Here is a 19,505-nt window from a genome sequence, read left to right as displayed (position 1 = left end):
AATTGTAAGTGGAACACAATACTAGTGCTTGCTCACATTGTGAAGTGGATGTTGTTACAGAGAACACACCAGAGCCTTTCTCACTGTTAAGCAAATAATGCCTTGTGAATATATGATCTACGGAGAAACCTTTGCAGTTGCACCTGCTGATGCTGTCTGTCTGCTGGAGAATTAATTTTGAATGTATTCAAAAAAAATTTTTTTGAATGTGTTCTTCTTCCTCCCACCCTCTACTTTTATAAAATAAATAAAAGTAGACCTCACTCAAACTTATGAGTAGATGCTCCATTTCTTATAATTAGAGACATGTGAATGTAATAAGAAAGGAGACACTTTTTTTTTCATTTACCAAAATGGCAAATATCAAACATTTTGAGAATACTATGTGTTAGAGAAGTAGGTGCCCTCATCTTGCTGGTGAAGGTAGACATTGGCATGACATCTGATGAGAGCAATTTGATCTTATTTTTCAAAATTTTAAATTCACATACCCTGTGACTCAAAAGTTCTTTTTTAAATAATTTATCCTATATTCATATACTTTACATATACATTTATGCTATGTATGTGTGCTATATTCATCCATAGACATTAGAGATATTTTATTGCAGCATTATTTGTAGCAGCAAAATACAGGAACTGAATCAAATATCCATCATTGGTATATATAGTACATTAATAAAATGGAACGCTTAATACAAATGTTTAAAAAAATGAGGTAGATTGCTTCTAGGCCTTTTGGCTAAGATCAAATGTAAAAAACGAGATAGATATAAATGTACTGACATATGGAAAGAGCTTCATGATATGTATTGAGAGAAAAAAGCCAAGTGCAGCACAGTGTGTACGTAGCCTATGTAAACATACATATTTATACATGTGTATTTACATATATATGTCTGTCTGTATGTTTGTATATATGTACAGCATTATTGAAGGTCACCCTAAAACTCGTAGGAGTAGGTTCCCTTTGGTGAGGGAAACAGGAGCCTGGGAGTTCAGGGTATGAGATAGACATACTTTCACTTTGTGTACTTTTCTACTGCTTAATCTTTAGTGATGTGCATGTATTACTTAGACACACACATACACACAAATGAGCACTCAGGTTCTGCTGGGGGAGCACAGGATGCTTTCCTGGGGAGGCAATTTGGTAGTCTCTATGAAATTATAAAAGCATTTACCCTTTCTGGGAGTGTATCTAGAGGTCTACCTGTGCAGACACAAAATGGCATAGGTAAATGGTTATTCTTGGTAATTGGGGGGTTGGGAATAAGCAAGTGTCTATCATTTTGGGGCAGGTTAAATATTAACAGTGTATCCACACAATGGACTCCTCTGCAGCTCTTAAAGAATGAAGGAGCTCTCTATTGCTGATATAGAAAGCTCTTCAGGAACTAGGTTAAGTGAAAAATGCAAGGGGCAGAATAGTGCCTAGAATATGCTACCTTTTGTGTAAAAACAGGGGAAATAGGAACACACACATACATACACACAAAACATTAACATTTTCTTGAATTTGCATAAAAAAATCAATGGAAGGATACACTAGAAACTAAACTGGTTCTCCTAGCCAAGAGTAATATTCAAAATACTTAACAATTGCAGCAGAGATACCAACCAATCAGAATAGATGCTGGTCCCAAACAACCAGTACCAGTGAAAGTCAGCCTTGCCTACAGATGGGGAGTGTGTGTGAGGGTGGGGAAGTGGTGCGGAATAGAAGATTAGGGTAGACAGGAGGGGAAAGGATGGGAATGAGACTTTACAATGTTGATGATCTTTTAATTTTGGAACCGTGGGACTGTATTATCTGTTTCAAAATAAAAATAAAAAATAGAACAAAATGTCTTCTATATTCTCCAAAAGATCGCAAACAGGGAAAAATCCCCCAAACACTATAAAATAAAATCTGGCCTCAGGGAGAGCTCTGTGCTAGTCAAAAGGAGTGACTGGGGATGCCTGGGTGGTTCAGTGGTTGAGCGTTTGGCTCAGGTTGTGATCCCGGGGTCACCATCCAGTTCCACATTGGGCTCCCTGCAGGGAGCCTGCTTCTCCCTCTGCCTATGTCTCTGCTTCTCTCTCTGAGTGTGTCTCTCATGAATAAATAAATAAAATCTTTTTAAAAAACAAAACAAAAAAAGGAGTGACTGTCTCAAAGTATACAATTTAGGTAATTTGAGACCGACTAGCAGAAGGATATTTTAGGGACGCTCACTTTTTCAAAATAAAGGTGGCATAATATGTCCCTCGCTGGGCCCAACCTTCATTGCTCTCTCCCCATCCAGTCCAGCTTGGGTGCTTATGTTTATTCTAACATTTATTGAAAGACTTGGAGTGCTCATCCTATAAGAGGTCATGGTCAGGTAATAATCATTCCCATGATACCCTCAACTTTTTAAGGATTCTTACCGTGTGGGTCCTTAGAAGCTTGTCCCATTGGATAAATCCATTTCGGTCAGAGGCAGAAGTCTGGTAGGTACATGGAAGGGTAACACTCTTCCCCCGGGCAGCCTTAAGAACACCCTGTGGGGTTTCCACAGAGATGGCACTGACAGTCACCCAGACTGGAAAGAAAGTGGGAAGTGGGAGAAGTAAATGGCATAGCCACTCATTGCCCATAGGACTTCTGAGGGAATGCTCAGTGATATTCTCTTCCTGCAACCACAGCTAGACACACTATGATTGTGATCTTGGCCACGGCGCACCAACTGTTCTCCGAGACTGAGGCGAACACAGCCATGTGCCTTGGTTCACTGTATATCCATCCTGCAGCATCACAAATAAGTCCAACGCATTGTGTGGTAGCTAAAAGCCCAGCTTTGAGTCTCAGCCCCAACCTCTTACCAGCTGTGTGAACTTTTCTCATCCATTACATAGGAACACAAATACTTCCCAGAGTTGCTAGGGGAACTTAAAGAGATAATATGCATAAATACTTTTTTTAGTCCCTGTCACATAGAAAGCTCATGATAAATATTCTTTGCCATCTTTTTTGTTGTGATGATGATATAGTCATTCATTTTACACATTTTTATGGAGCACTTAAATGTGGTAAGGAATTTTATACATAAGATTAAATCAAGGTAAAGAAATAGAGGGATTCCCAGGCTAGTTTACTCTACATAAGTTTATCAGGAAAAGGTGAGAAAAACCGTGTGGCCACAACAGTATCTCCCATCATGTATACTTATCTTACCATGTGATGGTGACTCTCCTTCCTCTGTGTCCCCTCCTCTTGAATCTGAGTGGGCCTGGGACTACAATGTGAGTGGTACCATATGGCTTCTCACGCTAACTTGTAAGAGGACATTAGCTTTGCTTGGTCCTCTTGAGATGCTCACTCTGAGAACCCAATAACATTCTGTGATAAAGTTAAGCAGTCACCTGGCAAGACCACATGCAGGTATCTGGGACATAGCCCCAGCTGAGGTCCCTTGGGACAGCCAACATCAATTCCTAGCATGTGTATGAGCATGTTCAGCTAGCTGTCTAGGAAAGCAGGGCTGAGCTATTCCTGCAGAGCCTGCCCAGAGTGAAGATTCCTGAGCCAAATCTAGCTCATTGTTTTAGGACGCTAAGTTTTAGCATTGTTTTAGGACGCTAAGTTTTGGGGTGATTTGGTATGTAGCAATAGATGACTGAAACAGAAAGCCATGTGGATACGTGTTGTGAGAACTTTCTAGGCAGGAGTAAGTGTGGCCCGTGTGAGGAAGAGCAAGGAAGCCATGTGGTAGGAGGGGAGGAGGGAAGAGAGATGAGACAGAGAAGTAGAGAGGTCTCAGGTCACATTGGGTCTTATAGCCCATATCTAGAACTTCATATTTTTCTTTGGAGGAGGTGGGAAACCCTTAGAGGGATTTAAGCAAGGTAATAAACCTGACATACATTTTATTTTTTTTTATTTTTTATTTTTTAAATTTTTATTTATTTATGATAGTCACACACAGAGAGAGAGAAAGGCAGAGACACAGGCAGAGGGAGAAGCAGGCTCCATGCACCGGGAGCCCGATGTGGGATTCGATCCTGGGTCTCCAGGATTGCGCCCTGGGCCAAAGGCAGGCGCTAAACCGCTGCGCCACCCGGGGATCCCCTGACATACATTTTAAAGGGTCATCTTGGCTGAAGTGAAGTGAGAGGAAGGAGGAGATTGGGGAACAGAGCAGAAGCAGGACAACCATTCAAGAGGCTACTACAATAGTACAGGTGAGTGCTAATGGTGGCTTGGGCACAGGTCCTGGTGGTGTAGGTAGAGAGAAGTGATCCAGATTGGAATGTATGTAGAAAGAGCCAATGGGATTTGACTGCAGATTAGATTTTATGTGTTAGAGGAAAAGAGGAGTCAAAGATAGATCAGGATTTGGCCTAAATAACTAGAAGGATGGAATTCTAATTTAGGGAGATGATGAAGGCTGAGGTGGGCAGGTTTCAGGGGGAAGATCAGGAGTTTGTTTGTGGACATGTGAAGTTTGAGATGCTTATTACACACCCAACAGAGGTGTTGAGGAGACAGTTCTTGGAGAGGTCACTGAAGGCTAGAGGATGGGGAGGAAGACAGGGAAGGTGTCTGGGATGGAGGCCTGGGTGCTTAGTGGTGGAGGAAATGAGGAGAAACCAGCAAAGGAGAAGGAGAACTGGCCAGGGGGCTAGGAAGAGAGATAAGAAAAAGTGTTTTCTAGAGACCAAGCAGAACAAGTGTTTCATAAAAGCAGAGGGGGTCAACTAATTCAACATTACTGATCTGCTGGGCCAGGGACCTGGGAACAGAGAGATGACCCCTCGATGTGGCACCATGGAGGGGGTGGGGGGACCTCAGCAGGAGCAGATTCCATGGAGTAGAGAGGATGGAGCTTGGGAAGATGAGCTCAAGGGCAAGTGGATGAGAAGAGGACAGCTTTTGCCAAAAAGGAGAGAGAGAGAAAGGCACGTGGGAGTTAAAAGAGTCTGTAGGGTCAAAAGATGTTTGTGACTTTAAAAAAATATATGTTTGATGATTTAAAAAATATTTTTGATACTGTGGCCCTTGTTTTCTTCTTCTATGGGATCTTTGCTTCCCTACTCAGTGGGTGTGACAAAAGTATCAGATGGGAATCTCATCTGTGATTAGAAAAGTAGGAAGTAGAGAAGTTCATATCTAGAACCTTCCAACTACCTCCTGTTCTACTTCCCTGTGTGGGTCTACATCCGGCATCTCCTTTCTAGTGGTTCAGAACCCACCCTGCCTCGAGCAGCTGCAGCTCACCCATCCTGCTGCCACCTGCAAGCTGTGTGTCTCGTGCTCCAGGAAGAGTCTTTCTCACTCTCATTCCCCTGCTCCCTTTTCAAGGCTGAGCCCTTCTCCTGTTCAGGAAGAGCATCCATCTGATGCTCAGCTAGTTCCCCACAAGGGGTTAAGAAGGAATAGTTCAGGGTTGTGTGAACCTCCCTAAGGATAGACACACTGGGAGAGTAAGTGCTTTTCACCTCCAGGAAGAAGTCAACATCTCCCAGCACCATAGCAGTTTACTGAGGAAGGCGTTTGGAGCGCATTCACTTCCTAGAGGAAACGTCCAGACTCTCCCAAGCAGAATCAACGCCATTGCCCTTTGTCCCACCTACTGCTCACAAGTGCCTGCCTCCTAAGACTTCTGTCTCATGAAAGTTTATTGCACAATACACCAGAGTGGCTAAGAACACAAGTGCAAGAACCAAACTGCCCCAGCTGGCATCCTCATTCTTACTTTTTTTTAACTGTGTGACCTTGACCAACTTAATTAATTTTGCTGTGCCTGTTTTCTCACCTATGAAATGAGAATAACAATATTATGGTGAGGGTTGAATGACTGACCATCGTGGGCAGGCACATCCCCTACCCGATGTGGCAAGAACCATACCAGTGTTCTATATTGTCACATCTTTCTCCTCTGCTACCGTTTTCTTCATCTCGATGTCCCCAAGGTTCGACAAAGTGCCTAACACAGGAAGTGCTCTTTGGCAGCAAATACATGAGTTACAGAGAATTTAAGCTTAAAAGATGGGTAGGATTCACAACCAGAGAAACTTATTGGAGAACCTATCTTACAGATTGCTAGAAAATGCCAAAAAAAATCAAATAAGGGATCAAAAGAGACCCCAGAGAAGGGAAGCTGAGTCTGCAAGATGCCCCAGAAGGAAATGAGCGAGGTCCTTTAACCTCCCTGAAAGGGTGGGGTGTGGAGACCCAGCCTGAAGATTTGATGATTGCTTGTAAATAATTAAGGTTTGTTAAGAAGATAATAAACTGTCTCTTGAGAGCTAACCAGAAAGTAATACATCCAAGGAGAATAATGAAATGCTTGATGGAACTGGCTGCCTGAGGCATACACAGCGCATTATGGGAACCCTTGGGAAACTGGCAGTAATGCCTCCACTTAGGAAAATCCATTTGCTCCGAGAAACCACATTCTCAGAGAGGAAGTGCTGGAGGCCAGAGGTGTCCCAGCCTGCCCCAGGACCAAGCACTTGCTCTCGCCTTGAGAAAGTATTGGTACCCTGGATGAGGAGGGGCAGTTCACACAGGCAGGTTGGTTTGTCCTGTCTTCACTGGCAGCGGTGGAGGGATGGGCGGTTAGAACTTGTCCAACTGTTCAACATGGATGTTTAGGCATCTGTAAATTCCAGTCAATTCAATGAATTTTTCCTACAGTCCGAGTTTCATGCAAGGCACTGGGAAAATGATCAGAGGCATGTTCATGTGCTATATCCTCCAGAAACCATTGGGACCATCCCAGCCCTTAATGCTCACGGGTTTTCTGGCCACTTCAGGCAGCTCTTCACCAGGTACACACAAAACTCCATTGATGAGGGTTGGTGCATGCAAGCCTCCTCCTCTCAGCAGACAGTACGCCCCTTCCTGTGGGGCCTGTGTCTTATGTTTCTCTTGTCTCTACTGTTTGCCAGTTCACACCTCAAGGTTTCTACAGAGCTGAGTGCTAATAAGACCTGTGGGTTCAGTAGCCTGGGGCATAGTCCCTACCCAGGCAGCAGTTAGAGGTCACTGTCAGCAACCTAATGGAGCCTAATTAGGTGTTAAGTGTAAGTGTTAAGGGAATAAAATGTAGAGGGAGAGAGTGGAGGGGTTGTGTCACTATCCAGAAGAAGGATTGTAATAGAAAGGCTTGTCGAGAAGGTGGGACTTGAAATTGCCCCCAAGGGAGTTGATTCACTTCTTTGAACTTGTACAGGTAAGAAAATAAAGCAGGATGCGCAACTATATATAAACAGTATCGCACTTCCACCTAATCACAGAAAGAGAGCAAATTCTAGAAGCAAATATACCAAAATATGGTATTAATAAGTTATCTCTGGATTTTGGGATCATGGATAAATTTTGGATTTCTTGTTTGTATATTTTTATTTTCCAAATGCTCTGTAGTAAATATGCGTTACTCTTGTAATCAAAAAGCCATGTGACAGTTTTATAAATCAAGCTGAAAGTGAGGACATAGAGACAGGGAGGGCAGCCTACTTTGGCAAGGAGCTCGTCGAACACAGGAAAATGAAAAAGCTGAAACAAGGTGGCCTTGAGAAAGTTCTTTGGTCTCCTCTGGGATAGAAGATGCAGAGACTTGAAGCAGGCTTATAGACAATAGGGAAGGAGCTCCAGAAAGGAAGACACTGAAAATAGAAGAGGAGCCAGATGGAGCAAGACTCCAGCCTGGGTGAGAGGGGTGTGGAGAGGTCACAGGGGAGACTAGTGTTGCTCATAGCAAGTGTAACCCATTCCCACGTGTACAGAGAGATAAGGTCTAAGTGAGAGCAACTATCTATCACTGTGTGCTGCCCATGCCAGGTGTTTATGGCATCCCTGACTCACTGGGGCAGAAAACAATGACACAGACCAAAGGTCACTGGGTGGTAGAGGCGAGGGAGGCACCTCAGGAAGAAGGTAGGTCCAAGTGTGACAGTTGGTGCTCCAGGCAGAGAGGGCTGCTCTAGGGACAGGGTGATCTGGGAACAAAGACAAGCCCGGCAGGCAGAGAGGGAGAAAACCTGAGCACTGCCAACATGGAGTAGTCTGAGGACAACTCTCTTTACAAACTTCCAAGTCAAATATGGCCTCCATCAGCTTTCTCAATCCTGATAATTAGCACCATTAAGGACAGACACTGAAGCTGCTGCTAAAATACAAGTGCTGTCTGGGAGGGAGGGAAGACACACTGAGGGGCTCTCTTCCTTTAACTTGCAGGACAGACCCATTTCCCTAATTAGTTCCTCTTATCCATCAGACTCAAGAAAGGGACTCAGAACGGGTACCTTTTGACAGAAGCATTTGAAATTAGAAAGTTGAGGCTTAGACAGAAGCTGGAACTGCCTAGAGAAAGAGGGAAAGGAGGGCAGGCAGGATAGGAGACACTAAAAACAAACCAGCTGGCTACCTCGTGAGGTTCAAAAGGATAGGTTCTTATTCATGAACACCCATAAAGCCAATGGCTGCTGGGCACCCATGTTGCAGGCACTGTGCTAGGCTCCTGGGAGAAAATGACAGAGACAGACATCGTTCCTACTCTCATAGCATTCAGTCTTCTGGGTAAGTCAAATTGTAATAAATAATCCCAGAGAAAAATTTAAGCCACCATGGAAACAAGTGTTACATATTTGATAACAGGATAGAATTAAAGGTTTGGGGATGAGAAGTGGTTGTCCAAAGGAAAGGTTTGTTGTGCTGACATTGGAGGATGAGCAAGAATGAACCATGAGAAAATTGGAGAACAGGTGGGTGGGGGGAGAGGAGCACTGTGCAGAGGTCAGGGCATGGAGAAGGTAGGGCACATTCAGAAAGTAAACCATGCCAGTCTGTAGCAATAGCACCAAGCAGGTGATTTGGGGGGGTGTGACTCCCCCTGTATGATATCCTTTAACCTCCCCACTAAGATTCCAAATAAACATACACACCAAGTACAAACAGCATACTCATTCCATCAGGGCAGTTTAGGACAAGTTCCACTATCTGCCCTCTCTCAGCCTGGCTGCTTCCCCTTGTCCCCTCAATGATGTCCTGCAATGCAATTCTGGAATTACACCACTGCAGGTGTGGCCAGAAATATGGGATGGGCCCAAGTCTAATTGGCCGTGACCACAATTTGAGGTTTTTGGTTTCTTGGGGGTTTTGTTTTGTTTGTTTGCTATCTGCATTGATGGTTTATTTGAAACAATTCTAAATATGAGGGTTCTTTCTTGCATCAAATGAGTGAAGACTCAAAGGGGGGAGGAAACAAGGGTACTTATGAGTTTGAAAGACAATTTATCTTTCTAAAGAATTAGATTAGGAGAAAAGTAAGGAACCCACTGAGAGCAGGAAAAAGCAAGCAACTTCCAGGGTCTAGCGGGTGAATAAGAGAGGTAGGTACTCAGTGATTGTGCATTTCCATGGTTTTTCTATGGCAGAAAATACAGTTGGGAACATGCATGCCTGGAGCCAGGTTACTTTTACGTTCCATACCTATGCTGTTTGTGGGGCTGTTGGGCCACAGTAATTGGGCATGCCAGACAAAGGGGTGTTGGTCTTTTCCCACAAATCCCAACCCAGTCTTCGTGGCAAGGAAGGCACTGCCATGTGTGCTCAACCAGTCTCTTGTCCCAGGTTCTCGGTGTGTGTGGTTGACATCTCCCTCAACACAACCTTTGTCATCACTGGTTTCAGCCCAAGGAACTTGGTGGTGACCATCAAAGGGACAAGTGGCCAATTTATTTTTGACAACAGCATCATTTGTAAGCCTCTTCTGCCCGACCGAGGGCTCCGCGGAGACATGGGAACCCTCACCCACATCCGGGCCTCAGCAACATTCACTTCCGGCCCCTGACGCTGGGGGATGAGGTGCCCACTTCCTGTGCCAGGCCGTGGCTCTGGACACAGCAGGTGCAGGCTGCCCGGCGGTGGGCCTCACAGGTGCCGCTCTGCGGCCCTTCCCGCTCCTCAGGCGCCCCCGGCCTTGAGCTTCTCGTCCCCCAGCCCCCAGCACACCAGCGGCCCTGCGTGGCTGGGACTCGCGCCGCCTTCCCCGCGCTCCGCGGCGGCCATCTTGGGGAAGGGAAGGCGCGCCGGAAACGGGCGCGAGGAGTGATGGGAGCGGGGAGAGGTGGGCTGCTACTTGGGAAGAAGGCCTAGTCGTGGCCGTTGTCCGAATAGAGGGGTAATTTCAATTTTGAGGGCAGGGAAGAGGAATATTATGAAGGAGATAAGCAAGCAGAAGCGCCTGTATCACCAGGGACGGAGATCTGGATGTCTTTGTTTAGCGTGTGGTGTAGAATCTCACAAGTCAATAGCGGTGTCTGCGGATGCTTGGGATGGATGCCCAGGGCGGACTACAGAGAGTCTCAGAGCCGAGGCGAGAGCTCAGCGAAAAGTACTGGAGAGGAAAAGAGGGCCAGAGACGTGTAACTTGGTCGTGGAAAACGAAATAGACATTGGAGCCTTTGTTCTGGTAACTGTGAGAAAGAGAAAGAAAGGAAAAAGAAAAGAAAAAAGAAAAGAAAAGAAAGGAGAAAGAGAAAAAGAAAGAAAGAAAGAAAAAAAGAAGGAAGGAAGGAGAGAGAAAGAAAGAGAGGGAGGAAGGAAGAAAGAAAGAAAAGAAAAAAGGTGGGGAGGAGACGGAAGGAGAAAAAAGAAAAAAGAAAAAAAAAAAGAAAGAAAAGTAGAAGCAGTCGTTCTTGCCCTCGGGTTATTTAGGAAGACGAGGCCCGAAGTGGGTGAAAGGTTAAATGGCAATATAACAGATGCCAAAGAGGTGGTTGAGACTATATATTCCTGTTAGGAAGAAATCAGTGGGGCCCAGAGTGACCTGGGAAGGCTTAAATGGAGGAAAGGGACGTGTGACCTCTGAAAATTAGGAAAAAAGGAAGGTGTGGATACTACAGGTGGAGGTGGTGATATTTTTCCAAATCAAGGAGCAAAAGATGTGACAAGACAAAAATTTGTGTACTATTCAAGGTATAGGAGGCACTCTGGGAGATCAGGGTGCTGAAATACTGGGGCTTGGGGAACACTTCAGTGATTTATAGAACTTAAATATAACTTAGAGAACCTGTCTTTATGATTTGAGTCTTTATTCTAGTGCTAGTGAGAAATCACTGAAGAGCTTTAAGTAGGGGGAGTGACATGGTCACAATTTTTTTTAAAAGATCATGCTGGCTCCAGCGTGGAGAACAGATAGAAGGAGCAGAACAAGCGTGCAAAGGCCAGTTGGAGGTTATGGAAGCAGCTTAGGAGAGGCAGCTCGCATCAGCTAGTGGCAGAGAAACAGAAAAGTAAACAGATTCAAAAGAACTAAAATCATCAGGGCACAGTGATGACTTGAATTTGTAGCTGAGGGAGAGGGAGGTATTGGGTGATACGGGGATTCTAAAATATGGTCCCCAAATACTTTGAAATTCCTCTCATCCAGAGGCAAGGTTCATGTCCCTTTCCTTGAGTCTGAGTTCTGTGACTCCCTGACCAGTAGAACGTGGTAGAAGCGATGCTCAGTCAGTATCTGGGCTAGACCTTAAGGTACTGGCAGCTTTCATTTTCTTTCTCTTTCGATGTTTGCTCTTAGATTCCAGCTACCATGCTCTGAAGATGCCCAGACTTTCCTGAGGAGAGGCCCACAAAGAGAGGAATCAGAGTTAGCACCAACTTGCCAGCCAGTGAGTGCACCATCTTGGAAGTGGGTGTTCCAATCCCAATCAAGTCACCCCAAGTGATGCTGCATGGAGCAAGGACAGACTGTCCCTGCCAAGCCCCAACAAAATTGTGAATCTGTGAGCAAAATAAATTATTTTCTTGTTTTAAGTTTCAGGATCGTTCATTACATAGCAGTAGAAGAACCGTAACGGGGGACTGCTAGGTTTCTAGCTTTCATTCTTGGATGGATGGGAGTCATTTATGGTGCAGAGACCACTGAGAAAGCCCAGGTTGAGGGTGGGGGGAAGATTATGGGTTTTCTTTTCAGTTTGTGAGTTTGCAGTGCTTCTGAGACATTTAAGTTGAGAGGTCACGTGGACTGTTGGATTTGTGGGTATGTAGCTCAGAAGAGAGGTTGGGTTTGGAGACAAATTGTGAGTCAGTTGGAAATGGGTGTCACTTAGAGACATGAATGTGGATGTGGGGTCTAGAGTGAAAATAGAAGTGGGTCTTGGTGTGAGGAGCTCTGACATTTCTTAGTGGGCATAGGAGAGTGAAGCTGCAAAGAAGACCTGCAAGAAGCCAGGGATCTAGGAGGACAACCCGGAGAGGGTGTATCATGGGAGCAACAGAATAGTTTCAGGAGGGAGGAGGGATTAGCAGGGTCAGGCGCTGTCAGGAATACAAGCACAGGCTGAGCCAGACACTCTTTCCCACAGGCATCCTAGGGACCAACATCACAGGAAGCAGTATGGCTGGGTTACCCGTCTGGGGTTGGGACTGGGAAACAAAGGCAAAATGAGGACCACACCTGTGCCCACAAACTAGTTCCTCCCTGAGCCTTATTTCTTAAACACAAGTCTCTAAATCAGCAGCATCATCACTTGGAAGCTTGCTAGAAACGCAGAATCTCAGACCCTGCCCTACGGAATCAGTCTGCATTTTAACAAGATTCCCCAGGTGACTTCTATATACACAAAAGTGTGAGAATGCTTGCTCTTGGGTCATGGAATCAGGTGCTGGACAGGAACTCCGGGAAGCCGCCAGATGGCGCAAAACTGAGCCAAGTCCCGGGCAGAGTATCAGCCCCAGCAACAGAAGCTGACTGTTGATGACACCTACTTTCCTTCTAGTTTCAGGATCTAACCCTATCTAGTTCCAGTAGCTTGCGTGTCAGAATCACCAGGGTAACTGTCAAAATCACAGAGAGACCCAGATCCTGCCCCCCATAATTCTAACTCAGAAGGTCTGGGGGGCCTGGGCATCTGTTTTTTTTACTACCCAGGTGATTCTGATGGGCAGCCAGAGTTGATAGCCACTGCCCTAGACCATCACTCTACCCCCTTAGCACACATACTCCTCTTAGGCTGATGGTTACATCTTCCCCTTTGAGGCTGTGGCTGGGACTGGGGCATTTTAATCCCAACTGCATCTCTGGCAGGCAGACAGTGTAATTCCCCAGGCACAGAGGTCCCTGGGAGCACTGGCTTCTGACTTTTGTTCAGATACCAGCAGCAGGTGGTGCCCAGGCCCCAAGTGGGAGCCAGGTCCTGGGGATTGGAGTGGCAATGGGGCTCACACCCATGGAGCAGATGAAAGGCTGGGCTGCCCATCTCACAGCACGCTTGCAGGCTGACACCACCCTGGTTCTGGCCACCCTCTCAGAGTCAAGGTTAACTGGACAAAAGCCACTCTCTCATCTGACTCTCATCAGATGTGCACGTCTGAGGCCGAGACCTGTAAACCTCATGGCCTGGGCCAGGTCACTGCATGGAGCTTAGACATGCAGGTGACACTGAGCTCAGACGTGCCACACTCTGACAGGGCAGACCACAGGGAGCTCCCCAAGCCTGTGTGACCAACAGAAACACAGTACTTCAGAGTGGACAAACGTTAAGTCTTTTAGGGAAAGTTATCCTGCTAGGAATTGTGGCTCTAGCAAAGACCCCTGGGAAAGATTCTAAAATGGCATATCAGTCTCAGTTCAGGAACTTGGACACTTAGATCCCAGAAAAGACCCCTCCCTATGGATCAAGCATCTATGGATTTATTGAAATATTTTTAGATGGGGAGAAAAGTTGTATTTTCTCATCTAGTATATTTTGGGATGATTCCTTTATTTCTCTGTGTAGAGCAGTATCTTCCTAAGTTTTTCTCATTTAACCTTCAAAAAAGTTTCCTCTAGTTCAGGAAGATGGGACTTTTTTGTTTGTGTCTCTTATCAAGTCTTCAAAGATTTTAGTGACTCCAGGCAGATCTGCTTATGGACATTTTCTCTCTGGTGGGTTTCTCCTTGTGCAGCTTCTTCCATCACATTGAGTCTCATCAGTCCAGTGGCTGGCAATTTCCCAAAAGGGAAGAACCTTAGTTCTGTGCCCAAGTTGGGGTGTTTTCTCTAGCAGTCTTCGGGAGGGGTGGTAACTCAGGGTTCATCTACAGTGACTCTGACTTTCTTTCTTTCTTTCTTTCTTTCTTCTTTCTTTCTTTCTTTCTTTCTTTCTTTCTTTCTTTCTTAAGATTTATTTATTTATTCATGAGAGACACACAGAGAGAGAGGCAGAGACACAGACAGAGGGAGAAGCAGGCTCCCAGCGAGGAGCCCAATGCAGGACTCGATCCTGGGATTCCGGGATCACAACGTGAGCCAAAGGCAGATGCTCAACTGCAGAGCCACCTAGGTGTCCCTCCAACTCTCTTTCTGGACACACTTCTACCAGATACCAGCACTCAGGCTGATCCCCAAAGTCTACTAATTCTCTGTAATTTACACTTGCCCACACTAATAATCAATAATAAGAATAACTGGCATGTATTGAATGCTTATTATGTCAGACACTGTTCCAAGATTTACAAACTTTACTATCCATAACAACCCTGTGGGAGGCACGCTGCATTTTGACATGTTATATATTGCCCTGCCCATTTCACAGAGTGGGAAACTGAGGTTTATAAAGGTGACTTAATTCTCCCTGCGCTAAAGTCAGTATAGGAAGAAGGCTGCCCCAAGTGCTTGTGATGGCAGTAGAGTGCCATGATAGGAGGGGATGGGAACATCTGCTCTGGAAGGGTGAAGTATTTTGTCACTGACAGTGTTTAGAATTGTCAGACTGATTTTTAGTTGGTTGTAGTATTCTTTTTAAGTTTTCTAATGTACCACCTTCTATTTGAGTCCCTTCCATATGTGATATTTTCTGCCTCCCTAGGGTCTGTTGAGTTCTGGGGCCGACTGGCTCATCAGCTGGGTGTTGCTCTGCCCAGTACATCACTAAAATCTAGGTTATTACTGCGCATGTTCAGTTGGAGAAAGGAAGAAGGGCAAAGGCCAGTAGGTCCTCTGGAACCCAGCTCAAGCTCCACCTCTTTCAGGAAGCTCTCCTTCATTTCCCTGTTCCTCCCTCTGGTGTGCTCTCATGAGACATAGTGGGGAGGGCCACCCAGTTGCTCTTAGATTTGACCTCTGAACACCTTCATTGCTCACTTGCACATGTCAATGGCTATTTTGCCCCCAAATATTTTCTCTTTTTTTTTTTTTAAGATTTAATTTATTTATTCATGAGAGACACAGAGAGAGGCAGAGACATAGTCAGAGGGAATAGCGAGCTCCCCCCAGGGAGCCTGATGCGGGACTCATCCCGGTGCTCCTGGATCATGCCCTGTGCCAAAGGCAGAGCCACCCAGGCATCCTGCGCACAAATATTTTCATTTGGCAAACTGTCCGTATGCCTCGAGCTGACCACCCACCCGGCCACCAACCCAGGCTTCCACTCCCACTGTAAGGTGTGAAGCCACAGGTGGCAGGCATGTGAATCTGGACTGGGCAGTCTGGGCGGGTAGATGGGAGGGGCTGGGGGCAGAAAATACACTTCACCATCGAGTCTGAACACAGGCCCGAGAACTGGTTCCAGTGGAGTTCACCCCAGGGTCACATGCCTTCTCAAAGGAAGAGGGAAAATGTACTTGCTCCAGGCAATTCAGAGTTAAGGCCACTTTTCATTCTAAGCTGGGGGAGCTGTTTTATTCTAGAGTTTTTCCTAGACCAAAAAATGCAGTGATTGCAGGGATGTGTCCTGGGGGTGGGGGAAGGAGAGGCATCCCTAGCAAGGCTTCCAGCTCCAAAGAAAAGTATCAGAGTGTCCCTCGCTTTGTCCAGGAAGGATGGTTTTTTGCTTTCAGCCTCCCTCCGGACTTGAAGTATCCGTACTGTCTGGATCCGATGGCTGAGATAGGTGCCCTCGGGGCTGCAATCATTTCACAATCCTCACTCCTGAGAGGCCTGCACAAACTATGTGATCAGTAAAGAGGTTTGCATGAAGGAATGAAGGAACGAGGCCCTCTGGCCTGATCATGAGGGCATCTCCGCCCCCAGGCAATTGGGTCTCTTGGCTGAAGCCAGATGGAGCCGATTGGTCTTTTCCAGGGCTACCTCTAAGCCTTGACCCAGTCCTTCCCCAGCACCTCCACCTGAGGTCTCAAAGATCAGGTTTGAGTGATAAGAGTGGGGCCTGCCCGGCAGGTCGGCCAGCTGGTCCTGAGGTTTGCTGTAGGAGCTGAAAATCAAGCTCTAAGTCAGAGCCTCCTTGGCCCTTAGGGCTCCTACATTTCCCTGTAAAACTCTTTGCCTCCTCCCCATTCTTTCCGGACCCCTGAAGCCTGTAACAGTTTCTAAATCGCAGGCTGATGGGATTTCTCAGCATAGCCCAATACACTGAATTAGAGATACTCCTCAAATTCCCTCACCCCAATCTCTCAACTTCCATTCTCCATTCTGCTTCTTCCCTGCACCTAGTACCCTGAATGTCAAGGCCTCCATCCTAACCCTTAAACACTCCATGGGCACCATGCAACAACTTTACTAGTTAATAACACTTGATTTGGATTTAGTCATTATATCAACAAATGTTTGGTTTCTACTTTGTAGGGCTTCCCCATCTTCCAAGTTTTCAATGACTGGAGTATCAGAAGGGCTGAAGAGCTTTAACCTTTGGAAAGGGCCTTTCTAGTTTGGGTTTTGAAAGGTTTGAGTCTTCTCTTGCTCTGGGAATGTTTTTAAGTTGCATTTTCTCTCTGCCTTGGTTTCTCTACAAGTGATGGAGAAGTTATCACTTTTACCATTGCCTTTTTCTCTGGTTTTAAAGCACTGCTAAAATCCTAGGGAGTGAACATATCTAGAACCCCACATCCGGGATTTTCCAGGACAAACTTGATTTCAAATACCTAGTCCCTGTTGTCAGATCTTGTGTCAGAACTTATGATCTGATTTGGGATCAGAATTAATGGTCTTGAAAATGTATGAATTATCCAGTCCACAAATGGGCTGGAATTTTATTTATTAACATGCATATACAAACCATTCTCTTACTGGGTGCTGGCCTAGAACCTACTGCCTGCATAACAGAACCTGTAATTCTGCCCAGCAGGGATGCAACTTTGTCACTGGAGGTCACCCCTGGGGAGACTCTGGGAGACGGTCAACACTCAGTCCCCTAGTTTCACCCACCCGAGCGCTGGACAGGGGAGCGGCCCACTCACCTGCGCAGAGCGTCCACAGCACAGGCAACATCTTCCCTACCATGGTCTTGCTTCCTTGGTGCTCGAAGCCCAGCCTGGCAGGGATTGGCTCTGCACAGGTCTGGGCTGACTATTTAAAGTTAAAGCAGCCCTAGCCTGACCCAGCCCTCTGTCCTTGTGGTTTCCCTTTTCCTGTTTACCTTTGCCCAGCCTGGCCCCCACACACTGTGCTACTCAACGGGACTGGCAGGTGAGCTCACCTATGGGACTGGGCTCGAGCTCCTCCTACTCCACCAGAGGCCCCAAGAGGAACCTTCCCCATCTTCTCCTTGAACCAGTCCCCTGCTCCCCCCACCTTTTCTCCACTTAGCAGGTGTACAAAGTCCTGGGCTTCTCACCAAGGTGTGGGCTTCTATAACAGATAGGAAATTATCATCTTGTAATAAAAAGGGAATGATCTTGGAAACAGGCTTTCAAAGCCAATAAAAGAGGGGTGTTGCCCACAATTGCTGAAATACTCCAAAGCACAATAGGATCTGTTCCTCTCCTTCTCTCCCTTTCCTACAACCCCAACCCACCCATGCTACAGACGTAGCCATGAAAAAGGCAGGAAGTCTCTATGTTCAGAAAGCTGATAATTTGGTTGGGGAGATAGAAAGTACAGAAGTAAACAAAGAAGACAAAATAAACAAAGAATCTTAGAAATACCGTGACCAACTTGTCTCAGTTTGCTTGAAATTGTCTTTTTTTTTTTCTTCAAAAAAATTGAGGTACAGTTGAACTAGACACAATGTTACATTAGTTTTAGATGCACAACACAGTGATTCCACGCATTTAGACTTTATGCTATGCTCACATGTGTAGCTACCACCTGTCACCACACAATACTATTAGAATACCATTAACTAGAATTCTCTATGTTGTGCCTTTTATCCTTGTGACTTATTCTGTAACTGGAAGATGGTATCTCCTACTCCCCTTCACCTATTTTTCCCCCCTTCCCTCTGGCAACCATCAGTTTGTTCTCTGTATTTATGGGCCTGTTTCTCCTTTTTTGTTTGTTTATTCATTTGTTTTAGATTCCACATGTAAGTGAAATCATATGGCATTTATCTTTGTCTGATTTATTTCACTTAGTATAATGTTCTCTAGGTCCATCCACACTGTTGGAAATGACAGGATCTCATTCTTTTTTATGGAGGAGTATTATTCTTCATATACTCCGAGACTCAGATCCCTGGTTGTAAAATAGAGATGTGTAATACTCATATCCCCATCTTGTGGACATTCGGTTGCTTCCGTATCTTGACTTCTGTAAGAGATGCTCCAATAAATATAGGAGTGTATATATCTTTTCCAATTAGTGTTTTCATTTTCTTTGGGTGTATTCAGTAGTGGAATTACTGGGTCATATGGTATTTCTATTTTTAATTTTTTGAGGAGCCTCCATACTTTTCCACAGTGGCTGCACCAACAACACAAGAGGGTTCTTTTTTCTCCGCATCCTTGCCAACACTTGTAATTTGTTGTCGTTTTAAAATTATTATTATTTTATCCATGCTGGCATGTGTAAAATGATATCTCATTTTGGTTTTGATTTGCATTTTCCTGATAATGAGTGATATTGAGCATCTTTTCATATGTCTGTAGGCCATCCGTAAGTATTTTTTGGGAAAATGATATTCAGGTCCTCTTTGCATTTTTAAATCGGGTTATTTGGTTTTTTGATATTGAGTTATATAAGTTCTTTATATAATTTGGATATTAACTCCTCATAGGATATATCCTTTGTGAATACCTTCTCCCAATCAGTAAGTCGTCCTTTCATTTTGTTGATTTTTTTTTCACTGTGCGAAAAAAGCTTTTTATTTTGGTGTAATCCCAATAGTTTATTTTTGCTTTTGTTTCCCTTGCCTTAGGAGACATATCTAGAAAAATGTTGCTGTGGCTGATGTTAAAGAAATTACTGTCTGTGTTTACTTCTAGGAGTTTTATTGTTTCATGTCTCACACTTAGGTCCATTTGGAGTTTATTTTTGTGTATGGTATAAGAAAGTGGTCCAGTTTCACTCTTTTGCATGTAGCTCTCCAGTTTTCCCAGCAACCCTTTATTAAAGGGACTGTCTTTTCCCCCATGGAACTGTCCTGGTTTTAAAACAGGAAGTTCCTTGGCCCTGGAATCTCTTAGTCCCAAGCAAAGTCGGAATGGTTGGTCACCCTACTTAAAGGGTGGTGGTACTGTGGGGAACATAACCTGAAACATGGTATAGGAAATGAAATTGGGGCAGGGGCAGGGCCCCACTTTAGTTGAGCAGTCAGAACAAGATGGGGAGATGAGTATTACTCATCTCTATTTTACAAACAGGGATCTGAGTCTC

At 45.1% G+C, this 19,505-nt stretch overlaps 1 protein-coding gene and 1 long non-coding RNA gene across 2 annotated transcripts in view; one reads left to right on the top strand and one right to left on the bottom strand.

The window, feature by feature from the left end:
- The window catches only part of GPA33 (glycoprotein A33), a 47,071-nt gene extending 29,763 nt beyond the window's left edge, over window positions 1-17,308 (bottom strand). The window contains exons 1-2 of the mRNA XM_025430486.2: window positions 17,150-17,308; window positions 2,413-2,567 (exon numbers count right to left, since the gene is read on the bottom strand). Of these exons, the coding sequence (XP_025286271.1) occupies window positions 2,413-2,567; window positions 17,150-17,192 (198 nt within the window). The 5' untranslated portion in view covers window positions 17,193-17,308. The remainder of the gene's footprint in view (window positions 1-2,412; window positions 2,568-17,149) is intronic.
- On the top strand, window positions 9,835-11,788 carry LOC112648698 (uncharacterized). Its single transcript, XR_003129220.2, has 2 exons — window positions 9,835-10,442; window positions 11,553-11,788. It is a non-coding gene; the product is annotated as an uncharacterized LOC112648698 (long non-coding RNA).
- Window positions 17,309-19,505: the final 2,197 nt, after the last annotated feature.

This window comes from Canis lupus, chromosome 7, assembly GCF_003254725.2.
Source record: "Canis lupus dingo isolate Sandy chromosome 7, ASM325472v2, whole genome shotgun sequence".
Classification (NCBI taxonomy): domain Eukaryota; kingdom Metazoa; phylum Chordata; class Mammalia; order Carnivora; family Canidae; genus Canis; species Canis lupus.
The sequence above is the reverse complement of the archived record's forward strand: the minus strand, read 5'-3'. Positions and strand labels throughout refer to the sequence as shown.